Raw genomic sequence first — 12,038 nt, 5'->3', positions numbered from 1 at the left:
TCTTGTTTCTTGGGAGCGGACGGCCTATCACGGCTTATTGCTTCCCCTTATGCACGTCCTTCGCACGACACACCGAGTTCCGGGTCACACAACACCGCCCCTAGAGACATAGACCTACTCTAACTTTCCTTCCTTAAGCGCAGGTAGGTAGGTAGAGCAACTTCGATGTCACCCCCTGGTATATCGCTTCTCTTGAAAGACACGGTATAGTTATCCGTTCTCCAGTACGTACGAAGTACTTACAGCACAACTCCAATTCAGTCAATACATTGCACGAATCAACTTTTAGAAACCCCTAGCCAACCTCGGCGAAACCTCTCCTCCTCACATGTAGTCTAGCGGTGGGATTCTGTCTGTCTGTCTATCCCAGGCTCCCAAGATGCTTCTAACCTTTCTGCCCACCGCCGATCAGCCACCGATCGGCACGGTACCAGCCGCCGCCGTGCTGGCACCGGTCAAGGGTTCAAGGGTCCCTCCATCCCCCCTCACGTCCTTCCTTCCCATTTCGGGCTTCGAGAAACCCTGACGCGTGAGCCAATGCGCTGGGGTTGACGTGACGGTGTGTGTCTCGTGTTGCGTTGCTGCACGCACTGCAACTGCAACTGCCGGTAGTTTAGTTTGACCTGGGGTTGACGCAGGGGGAGAGAGATGCACAGACAGGCAGGCAAACCCAACATCCCAACCCAACCCAAAACCCTGCGTGCAGGTATGTATGTATGTACAGAATTTCACTAGTGGCCGGGGTATTCATGTCCCCCTTTTTCCTTTCTTCCACACACCGGGGGCTACGTGGACGTGGACCGTGGACGGGGCTGGCGTCACCGCAACCCTCGGGCCCCGGCCAGCAGCACCGGAAGCAAGCAGCCCGGCCCCGGGGCATGCGGTGACGCCCGAGGAGAAAGATACATGCAACACGCCCGGTTCAGCCCAGTTCAAACCACGTGTACAGATTACACACAAACTAACTAGAATGCTGCAGGAATCAGCCATCGAAACTCCCCACGCCCCACCCGCCCTTTTTCCCAACCCCCCCTTCCCCGTCAGGTCGTTCCCCTTCCCCCGACTTGCGGTCTACACTATTGCCATTGCACCTTTTTACCCTTATCTCCCGCCGCGCCAGGCACGCCGAATCGGCGTGCTGGGCCGAGGGAGCTCCACAATGGCACCGGGCCGACGACGATCTCGACTCCCAGAGGAAGAAGGGGGTGGGGGGGGGAAGCGGCATGCGGAGTTGAGCGGGGAAGAAAGGGGGAGGGGGGTCAATGCACCACCGCGCCAGTACCAGCGCCGGTGCTAGTTAGTGACCCAGAAAAAAAAAAGAGTGGAAAAAGAAAAAAAAGAAAGTGTTGATCAATTGGGGTTTTGGAGTTGGGGTTAGTCTGTGATGAGACAACATGGAGGGTTTTTTTTTTTTTGGCGTCTCTCACGTTCACGCGAAGACGATCCCCGTCCAAAGCGGTAAAGCACCGCCAGTCTTGCGTGACGAATCGAGCCATGTCTCCGATCTCGATCGAATCCTTTCGATGAGAACGCTCTGCTGATGGATGTTCTCTGCCTTGGTCACCTCGGTTGCTCACCGCAGCAAGAAAAAGGAACAGAAAAAAAAATCTTTCCCTGTCAGCAACTCCACCCTTTTCTCCATTTCCAAGGTTCAGCCTTCGCCAAAAGATTCCCATCTCGCAAACCCCATCTCCACACAAAGAACGTTTGGCCCCGTTTCTCCACGGCCCAGAACCCGGCCACCGGCCCCGCAGAGCGCAGAGAGCAGAGTGGACCGGCAGACAACGTCCGCTTGTGGTTCCGCGGGACAAGCAAGCATCTCCAGTCTCCACATGGCCGCAACGCATTGCAGGCTACAGAGAGAGTTGTGCGCTGTCATCTACAAGTGTCCGCATTAACACGAGGCGGTTGGCCTGGGTACCTGGCATGCCCGGACGAGTGTGCCTGATAACGTTCGATAATGGTGGATATCATTAGAGGAGCAGGCGTATCCTAGCTCCCAGGAGTAACAGTCCATGAAAGTCCCAACAACCGGACGTAGATTTTGAAACAAACCCCATCAGGTTCCTTCGGCACCCCGCAATGTTCGTGACAAGAATGAGTTGTGTCGTGCCCCAGCCCGGCCCGAGTGTGACGCCAAGATATCCCCATATTAATATACCAAACGCAGAAATTATGCATCAAAAAAAAGTTGCTTTTCCCATCTAGTATCGACATGCCATGCCCGCTGAAACCACTTTTGATAATAAACCCGTTAGACTGAAAATGAGAGAGACAAAAGCGAAAAGAAAAAGTAGAGAGAATAGTTGGGGTAAAAAGCACGGAGGGCGCAGGACGCGCGGACGGTGCAGTCGGAGCAAAAGGACCATCCGAAAACCCCGCGCTAGCGTGGGAATGCAGACGCCCAGAGCGCCCCCCCTGGCTTACCCCGGAAAGCACTGGGTGTCCCAAGACCGATCAGGAAAGCCCGAGGAGACAGCGCCCCCAACAAGCTATCACCATCTTGGCCAATGTGTGGGGTAGCCGAGAGACGGATGATCTGGAGAAGCCCGCTGACGGCAGCTCGGCGAAGCGACAGCTCCGAGATGCTGTCATTTCTGCATAGCATCGTCCATCGTCCCATAAACCGCCCCGCGTGGAGGTTGCACTACACCCATTGCGCCAGTCCTTTCCCCCCACATCGAGGAACCGGGAGGGACGGAAAAGAGGTCGCTGGGGTATGGGCGTCATGCAGGACAAGGACAGGTGTCACCCGAGCCCGCGCCCTCACATGACTTCGACCCAAACGGGTGGGTGCAGCCGTGTTCCGCGCCGTGTTCCCAAAGGCGGGATTTGCGGAGGACACGCTACCGCCCCAGCATGGGCGTCACGAGCTCAATGCTCTTGGGTCTCGAGTACGCCGCAGGCCTGCGTGAAGGTAACGGCCGGTCGGAGCTCGTCCCGTAATAATCGCTGCCGCCACCGTAGTAGGCACCATCATAAGTAGATGCGTAGAGACCTGCGTTTTGCTTCGAGTAGGAACTACCCGGGCTCGCCGCGGTAACGCTACGGGCGAACGGCCAGATGCCCTGGTGGTACGTCCCGACCGGTGAGGTGGGACTTGCCGGCCTGATCGACAGCGACTTGAGGGCTGCCATCGCCGATGCGGGGGTGACGGGCGGGGCGACGTGCGTCGAACTCGGACGCGAGGGTGAAGCGCGGGGTATGATGTCCCTGGGTTCTGGCGGGCCCGAGTAAAACGGATATTGGGTGGCGGTGTGACTGCTCGTGTAGTGGTTTGACACGGTAGAGATGCTCGCGCTGTTTTGGTCATGCATGCGGCATCTGGTCGAACGAGTGTCAACAGGATTCGAGGAAAAGCGGTTTTTGTCAAACTCACTCTTCAGAGCAATACAGGGATTGATCATCTAACGGGACGAATTGCTTCTCACAAATCATGCTGCGGAGATTGGTTAGCTTGGGAGTCTCAATTGCTAGCAAAATCGGGGCATATGCAGGAACGGCAACCCCCTAGCACTTCTCAAGATAGACCTGTCTCCAATCCCCTCTTTCTCCATCTCCCCCGGCTCGTCCTTCACACTGAGAACGGTTGGGGTGACACTGATCACCCGCATGTCAGGTGACAATGCGGGAGGATGGAAACGGAAGTCCCCTGGGGGGAAGCGGAAAGATGCAATGAAGTTGTGAAACGGAAGGGAATGTTGACGACATACCAATACTCTGGGAAGCTCTCACGCTCCTCATCCCACCAACGTTGTTCGTCGAGTTCCTTCTCGCGATCCCGGGGATTCTTTCCCAGCTTCGGGGCGGTCTGGGGGGTGGTCCTCCTGGTCATCGAAGGACGAGAAGAGTACTTTTTTTGTGAAGGGTCTGTTGCGGTGACGGCCTTTCGTACGTCTGTCAACGACGAGTTGCCGGAGATATGTCCGGATCTTCGGCGGTGGTGGTGCATGGGGGCCATCTTATAATTGGCTGAGAGCTTGGAGAAAGAAGGAGGGGCGGGTTGCGGGGGACGGATTCGCCGGGTCCCTTAAGGTCCGGCGCGGCAGGCAGGGAGCTGCGGGCTGCACTGAGGGTCCGACTGAGGAAGAGATCTAGGACGGGAGAGACCTAGTTCCCAGATGGATGGGGTCTATTTGAGCCCGCTCCGCCGTCCAGGCCAAGGAAATAGAGTTGAAAAATTGCAGGTCTGACAAACCAGCAATGTGCGTGGTTTCGTGCGGTGGCAAATATGTACGCTGCGGGCAGAGATTTTTCCTACCCTGTCGCGTTGGCCGTGGATTGGTGGTGTGCCGCTGCAGTCGATAGTTGCTCTCCCGCGGCTAGGGAGTGGAGGGAATGGATCGTGCGGCTGTCTGGCTGAATTCGCCCGTTAAGGGGTGTAGAACGAAACTTGACTCGGTTGCCGCCGGGTAGCAGCGTGTATCTAGACGATCGATTGTTGACGTTGTGAGACTCGTGGGTCGGTCAGGCGCCTCTTGTTCGTTCTCGAAAACGGAGCTGGTTGGCACGCCACGAGGTAATGCCGCAACAGACCGGTCAACTTGATCGACAATGGGACAGCTTCAGGTTTGTCCCGCTGGGAAGGCCACAATTGAAGCCCAAAACAAATGCCAGAATATCAATTGGGCTCTTGCAAGTGGAAAGACGAGATGTGATAGCAGGGCGTTCCGTCTGTGTAACGGAGGGGTTGTATTGCACTAGGTGCCACAAGAAACGAGCGAGCAGGTGCTGATATAGAAAACGAGCGAAAGAGATCCGTGACGAGTTCCGTGAACGGGCAAGGAGATCGTCTCTTTTGTTATCTGCTTTGGATGACTCTTTTTCGCTAATCAAAGTTCGATCCCCGTCGACCCCAGAGTCCGGACGGTTCCTGGGAGCAGCCGAGAACGGAGATCATCGGAGTTGTCAGCTGGCCAATCGTCTTTCACCGATGCTGGTGCTGCGGTGAGCGATCACAGTTTGTGGTCACCAGTGCAGGTGCACCTTGCCAGTGGGACCCTCTGTGAGCGACGGTGGATGCAGCGTAGCTACCGGGGCCAGGGTTGAGTGATGGGCGGGCGGGACTGGATTTCGTGGAGTTGAGGCTTTGGGGTGCCCCCGCTCGATTTCGATGTTCGCTTGGGGATCGTCTGTATGTACAACTAAAGCAACAGGAGGGAGTGAGGTGCGAGAGGTCCGCGTGAGGAGAGGGCTTGCAGTCCTCTTGTAGGTCACGGCCTCCCGTCTGTCACATCGATTAGCTAACATGCACTGCTGCACAGGGCATCGCAGCTGTCCTGGGAGGGGCTGAGCGGGAGGGGTGTCGCTGGGGTTGACGCCAGCAGTGTGGGGTTCCAGGTTGCTCGGGCGGGGCCTTCCCCTGTCCCTGTCCCCTGTCGTCGTCCCCGTGCCTGTCCCTGTTAGTGTGCCGAGTTGCCAGTGTCCCGCTGTCGTCGTGATCATGTAAGCTTGGTGCAGATGGGCTGACTTCATCTGGCTGAATCCGTTGCTTTGTCAATTTTCCGATGATAAGTCCGTTGACAAATCCGTGCGGTGGATGATGGGATCTGGAAAATGAAACTAGGATTCGTTAAACGAGCAAAGACCGCGGGCATCCATGGCAGGCATGGTGGACGTGGTGTAAGAATGTTGTGATATTTCGCGGCCGCTCTTGGGAAATCGTGCCCTGTCTTGTCAATGGTCACAGACCAAGTTCCAAAGATGGTTCAACCCCAAAAGGAGAGTGCATGAGACATGATCACTGAGAAGGACACTCAGAGGCGATGCTCGTACCTTCCATCCTAAAATGGAACCTTGACGGATCGCGGTAGCGAGGAATGGAAGGTGTGCGCGGGATTCAGCCAATCAGAGGACAGGGCCACGGCGCCTGCCTGACGTTCTGGGGAAGTCAGGAAGAATCATGGGCGTAGAAGCTCGGCAAGCTCCCACCCACACAAGGCAAAAGCTGGTCATGGGCTCGACGCCGCGCTACCGCCATGGGGGCACTTCTTAGCCATCACACCGGGCACGTTCCTAGCCAGTTGCAATTGTCCATCCTTCCCAGGGCACCACGAGGTCAGCCCTCACCGTTGGCCTCCGGCCTCTTGGGTCAGGAATTTCGGTGAAAAATTTTCATCGCTTCTCATCATGGCCCAACTGCCTCCAGTCACTCTCCACCCCGAGCAGGGGAATTGGCTGACTGCAACGCCGCTTGGGAGAGTCGTCAAATGACGACCACCTATCACGGCATCACGCCATGAGTAGGTTGCTGGTCACGACAGGCGCCACCACGACCTCTGGGCTCCACACTTAATTCAATCTGTGAAGAAAGATCTGTCTCTTGTCTCAGGTTTTGAATCATCCTAGATCGTAACTTCTTCGATCCCGAGCCCGACCTCCTGAGTTTGTTGTCTTGAGCTGCAAGGTTGGCTCGCTGCTTGAAGGACACTTTGGAAATTCAGTGCCCGAGGTGCCGTTTCCTGAGCCAACATCATCTAAACAATCGAATCGAGGAAGACCCCGTCGCCGATCTTGACTCCTGCCCTGGCCAAAAGGATACAAGGCAACCGGAGCTCAAAGCATGGCCGTTGCATCTGTGTGTTCCGCCGAGACCGCGTACCTTGTCTCATCCCATCTTCTGGGTGCGTCATCCGGTCTTTGGCCCACAGCTGCGCCCAGCAAGGTTGCGACGCAGCATTAGCTCCCCTTGTCAAGATCGTGAGCAGGTTAGGCAAGCAATATCAAGCCGTGTGAACCATCAGGGTAATTCGTTTAGCTCTGACCCCTCGCGTGGGGGCACGTTGATGGTTGGTTTCACAACGCTCCAAGGATGGAAGCCACAAAGGTTCACTCCCGGAGAGTTCTGACATCAAAAGTTGTTCCCTTTCCGTTGCGGAGGACAACAGGACCTCTCTTACCTGCCATTGCAATCATCCAATTCTCCCGTGCCATGGCGGCATGACCAATTGTTCACCTTCGCGCCCCAATTCACCGGCTGCAATGCGTCGGCATCGATGCCGTCCTGGCAACCCCCACCCCCTCTGGGTTGTATCCTTTCCCGCAAATCGACAGGTCATTGCATCTCGGATGGTGCAAGTCGCGTCCGGCCCAAGCAGGGCGTCTGCACCCTCACCCACGAAACGCAACCGCGGCTGCTGATACGGGCCGCCCGCACATGAACATGACTTGCATTCTTGCCGCCTCTGGGAGGCAGGAGTCAATGTCAGGGAGGCGGGGTCAGGGCCAGATTCGGTCCCTACCTAGGTCGGTAGATCATTCAGGACTGCGGTGTGCCTCGGGATGCGCTCCGTCTATTTTATCCTACCAGTTTCGACGGCCTTCGTGCCACCAAGATAAGGAGCCGCCGCAAATCGTCGGAAAGCGGCCTTTTCCAGATTAGCCTACGGCTCTAGTGTGAGTGAGGCATAGATGCCGCTCAGCTTCCTATCGTCCCTGGGCCGGGCACCGGATCGGTCCTTGACATGGGGTAGGACAAGTTATGCCCTGATATCCAGCCCGGGTACCGCCGGGTTTCAAAGGCATTGGGGGATGGACACGCACGAGTCAGGGTGTCAGTGGGGGTCTTCGGTTGACCCCCGCGGGACCCAGTCACTCTCCCGACGAGCGTGCCTGCAAGACCGTGCGTCACGATACTGCAGGTACTCTTCCTAGTTCCTGATCGGATCCGGAAGCCCCTATCGCAGTTTTGAAGCCAGAGATAACGTTGACGGATCGGACGCGGGCGAATTGGTTGCAAGTCCAACACCCGACAGCATGATGCTTGACCCCCATCCGACATCTACGCTAATTCCCAAGTCCAAACTGACTGACGGTCAACCCGACCCCGGCTTTTCTCACTCTCAGGGCAAGGGCCTTGAATCCCAACTGTCATCACCGCTTTTTTCTGCCCTGTTTGACTTGGCTCCTTGGCTATCTCGCGTGGAGACCGGAGAGATCCGGAACAGCGCGGCTTCCACCGCCCATCCACTTCCCGCCTCCACGCGGTGCGCCAAGATGCGGCGGTCCACGGAAAATTTTAGCCAGGCAGCTGCCCCGGTTCCGGCCCCACAACTCGGAGCCTCTCCCGGAGCTCTCCAGGCAGTATCATCCCAGCCCTCCGATTTCGCACGCGTCGCGAGCGCTCCTTATCTCAAGACTCTCAGATGGCGGTCTCAAGAACGGCGCCCAGAGTAACCGGGGATAAAAAAGCACAAAAATATACAAGAACCGCTCAGAACAGCCCCCGGACACAACTGGATGTGGTGTGGAGTGGCTGACCGAAGGGGAAGCACGGTGTGCGCCACACAACCTCCCCCTTGCATCATCCGTCCCGACAGTCTGGTCTGCATCACACAAGCACATGCTGCGCGCAGATGGATGGTGCAGTCAGCCGTGCTCATCACGCAATAGTCATCGGACTGTGGACACACCACCCACCCCCTGGCTGGCTGACGAATGCAGACCCTGAGCACTGCACAGCAGACAGTACACCTAGACTCAGTAGAGGTGTTTGTTTGTTGGTTGGTTGACTCATCACTCGGATTAATAACCTGCGGACAGATTATAGATTAACTAAGCTTCGTATATACCTCGGCGGTTGGTTAGTCGGACTCCGATCCATCCGGTTCGGGGTGATGATTCTGTGCGAGCATCGATCGTTATCGATCTGGGGCTAATCGGGGAAGGATTCGCCGACCACGGAGGGAGCCCTTGCGATACCAGACGCAGTCATATGATTCGAAGGAAGGTTGTATAGCGAACATCTCGGTCTTGGGCGGAAGCCGACGGTGAATCCGGACTTAGTTAGGCGTATGCTAGAAAAGGGTATAATTGTAGGTGTAAACGAAAGTGTACACTTAGGTAGGTAACCAAGGGAAAGGTACGGTACCTATGCCACATTGTCAACTTCTATATAGGTACACAGCAATGATATTAAATAAATGTCTTCCATTCAACGAAGGAATTCTATATTTTGACCCCATAAATCCAAAAGCCAACTTGGTAGGATGAAACATCCTAGTTATTCCACAGTGATTGATCATCTCTTGCATAGGTATTTCCGGTGGTGGTATCCCCCCCATCCAAAAACGCCCACAACACCCACCCCAAAGAAGCAACAACCAAAAGAAAACACATCAAGGGTGATAAAAAGTAAGGTGCTTCTTCCCCGCACCACCGGGGCTTTCCTCCCCAATCTCCCAGCCATCATCCCGCCTTGGCTCGCTACTCAACTCCTGCGGTGGCCTCCACACCCCCTGCTGCTGCACCTGCCCATGCGGCTGATGATACTGATACGCCGAGCCCGGCGTCACCGGCGAGTACTGGCGGTCCCCCAACTCCGCCGCCGGACTATAACCACTCCCACCACTCCCACCATGCGGCAACGGCAAGTGTGACGACGACGCCGGCGACGAGACCTGCACCCACAACCGGCCCTCAGCATCGACCTTAGTATGTGGCGCGTCCGCGCCGCTGCTGCTTCCCGTCCTACCCCCGCCGCCGGCGCCGTACATGGTCTCCGTGGGCGTGCTTCCACCACCCGCGCCGCCGCTCGAACTCGGGATGAGGTGGGACGGTGGCGAATCCACCAGCTCATACGCCACGCCATCCGGGCCGAGCCCGCCCGACGGCGAGACGGGGAGTTCAGCCGGGGGGCGGTATCCGTTGCCGTGCTGGTGGTGCTGGTTGAGGAAAGGGCTGTGGGGGTAGGAGCCGGTGGGGGAGTAGGAGGTGGGGCTTTGCTGGTGGCTCCAGCCCTGGGAGCTGGCGGTGGTGGAGAGGTATTTGGTTTGGGGTTGGTGATTGCCGTTGTGTGAGGAGTTGTGTTGCTGGCTGCGGCGGCGGCGGATGAGGAATATGACGGCCGCGAGGAGGGCTGCGAGGGCGATGACGCCGCCGACGGCGATGCCCGCTATGGCGCCGGTGGAGAGGGCGTTTGACTCGTCGTCTGGGGCGCCAATGGCGGTGGGTATGGCGCGCGTGGGTGTCCGGGCGGCGATGCTGGCTTTGCGGGTCATGAGGACGCGCAGGTCGGGGTTGTCGAAGCCTTCGGCGGGCGCGGTCTTGGCTGCGCCTCCTTCGGCTGAGCCGCCGATGGCGCTGATGATGGGGGCCGGGACGGCGTAGTTGGTGAGGTTGGCGTCGAAGATGTACCAGATGGCGTCGTCTTTATTTTGTTGGCCCAGGTCCATGTTGTGGAGGCCGTATTGTTCCTGGACGTCGCAGCGGTCGCTGGTTGGGAAGGTTCCGCCGATGACAATCATCTGGGCGTTGTCGATGACGTTGCAGCTAAGGGAATGGTGCCGGTATTCGCCCGTTATGTTCCCGTCGGTTGGAAACATCTTGACCCACTCGAATGAGGGGATCGAAAGGGTGTAGATGTCGTCGAAGCCTCCTGTGTCGGGGGGCATACCTACGCCACCGTAGAGGTAACTGTCGTCCAAGTCAGTCTCGCGGTCGATCCTTACCCTGAAACCACCACTCACATGTTGTAGCTCGACTGATCCGGAGCCCACGTCGCTCCGGCACAGAAGCGCCTCCGCATCGGCGGTACCTGCCCAGTGGCCTCCTGGCTGTACCACTTTGAGCTGAGCACATCGTAGAGGAATATCGTTTCCATCGGCTGGCCGACCCAAGTGCCGTTCCCGGAGGGGTCTTGGACGCCACCAAAGTACACCAACATCCCCCCATCCCCGATCGGGATGAACACCATCGATCCCTCTGCCCTCCCGATGGAGTCCGGCCCTGGGTCGGTGGACCAAGTGTTCGAGTCCATGCTGTATTTCACCAAACCAGTCATGGCCTTTGGCGGGCCGTCCCAACCCGGCATGGTGTTGTTCGATTTCCATCCGCCGTAGTAGTAGCCCTCGCCTGTTTCGGATATCGAGACGCCCGCGCCATAGGAGACGGCAGCGATGTCGTCCTCGTCCGGCGATCCAAAGGATTCCCAACGGTTGTAGACGGTGTCGTATGACCATAGCGTAAACTGCGACGAGGGCGGTTGCTGGTAGTATTCACCGGCGAAGAGGTAGAACCTTTTGTTTACGTCGTCGGCCCATAGGGTGCCGCCATTGACGTCCGGGATGCTGGTGTTTTTGGTGAGGTTGGCGTAGAGCTGGGGCATGCGCCCGGCGCCCGGCGTATCGAGGTCATGGTACAGCAGCCCGGTATCTAAGACGGACACTCCAGTCAGTCGTCGACGCGAGAGGGACGAGCTACTGGGCGAGATACATACTCGAGTAATTGGCCGGGTATTGTGACAGCGGGTTATAGTTCACAAATCCGCCGTCAATGTATAACTTTCTATCGATCACAGCTGTCTGATGCCCGAACCGGCGGCAGAAGTCCTTGACCGGGTCGGGTTGGGCCGAGGAACTGTTGAAGAAGCAGAAGAGAAATAACAATGATACACATAGAGGGGTCAGACGGGATAAGCACGGGATTCGGCGCGTCCGTCGTGAGCTGTCAACGGTCCCGGGACATGCGGCCGAGGACGGCATTGCTTCCGAGGCGGAGAGTGTCATCTCGGGAAGCAGACGGCCCAAGCCATGCTTTTGCTGGCCGTTAGCGATATGCGCTTTCGGGCAGAAAGGAGACGATGACAAGCGCAGACGACAACACCCGTGGAGACTAATGGGGGGATAACCAAGGGAAGGAGGTTGCACGGAAACGTGGGCTGGAGGTGACGACTACCTAGTTCCGGGTGGCCTAGCCACCCACACTTCAAGGATGATGACTAGGCTGGCAAGCACCGAAGTTACACATAATCTTTCATCCATGGCTAGTTTCCGACCAGGTGCAGGACCTTCCAGACTTTGAGGCGACAGGAGTGGCTCGGTCATCTTGCAGGCGCCGATCAGCCTCTCGCAGCCCGTATTGCACTGGTCTTTCGAGACTCGTGGCGGGGCTTTTGTGGCGGTGAGTTGCGCCCGATTCCATTCGTAAAGGATGGCAAGTCAACTCACACTGACGCAATGGGCTCCCAAATCGGCCGTTGACGGCCCGGAAGACGAGTTCGAGGACCATGAGGCATCCTCGAGGCATCATCCTCGACGCAG

At 57.3% G+C, this 12,038-nt stretch overlaps 2 protein-coding genes across 2 annotated transcripts; both read right to left on the bottom strand.

Moving 5' to 3' along the window:
* Positions 1-2,684: 2,684 nt before the first annotated feature.
* On the bottom strand, positions 2,685-4,241 carry F5144DRAFT_183299 (uncharacterized protein). The gene is made up of 3 exons (XM_066782748.1): positions 3,714-4,241; positions 3,380-3,439; positions 2,685-3,324 (listed from the first exon to the last, which is right to left on the bottom strand). Exons 1-3 carry the CDS (start codon positions 3,959-3,961, stop codon positions 2,847-2,849), a joined length of 786 nt encoding a protein of 261 aa, XP_066644821.1. The 5' UTR covers positions 3,962-4,241; the 3' UTR covers positions 2,685-2,846.
* A 4,697-nt stretch (positions 4,242-8,938) lies between these two features.
* F5144DRAFT_567797 (uncharacterized protein) lies at positions 8,939-11,533 on the bottom strand. The gene is made up of 2 exons (XM_066788613.1): positions 10,467-11,533; positions 8,939-10,413 (listed from the first exon to the last, which is right to left on the bottom strand). Exons 1-2 carry the CDS (start codon positions 11,102-11,104, stop codon positions 9,117-9,119), a joined length of 1,935 nt encoding a protein of 644 aa, XP_066644820.1. The 5' UTR covers positions 11,105-11,533; the 3' UTR covers positions 8,939-9,116.
* Between the last annotated feature and the right edge of the window lie 505 nt (positions 11,534-12,038).

This window comes from Chaetomium tenue, assembly GCF_020726465.1.
Source record: "Chaetomium tenue strain MPI-SDFR-AT-0079 chromosome Unknown F5144scaffold_3, whole genome shotgun sequence".
Classification (NCBI taxonomy): Eukaryota; Fungi; Ascomycota; class Sordariomycetes; order Sordariales; family Chaetomiaceae; genus Chaetomium; species Chaetomium tenue.
Note: the sequence above shows the minus strand (reverse complement) of the source record. Positions and strands in the feature narration are given on the sequence as shown.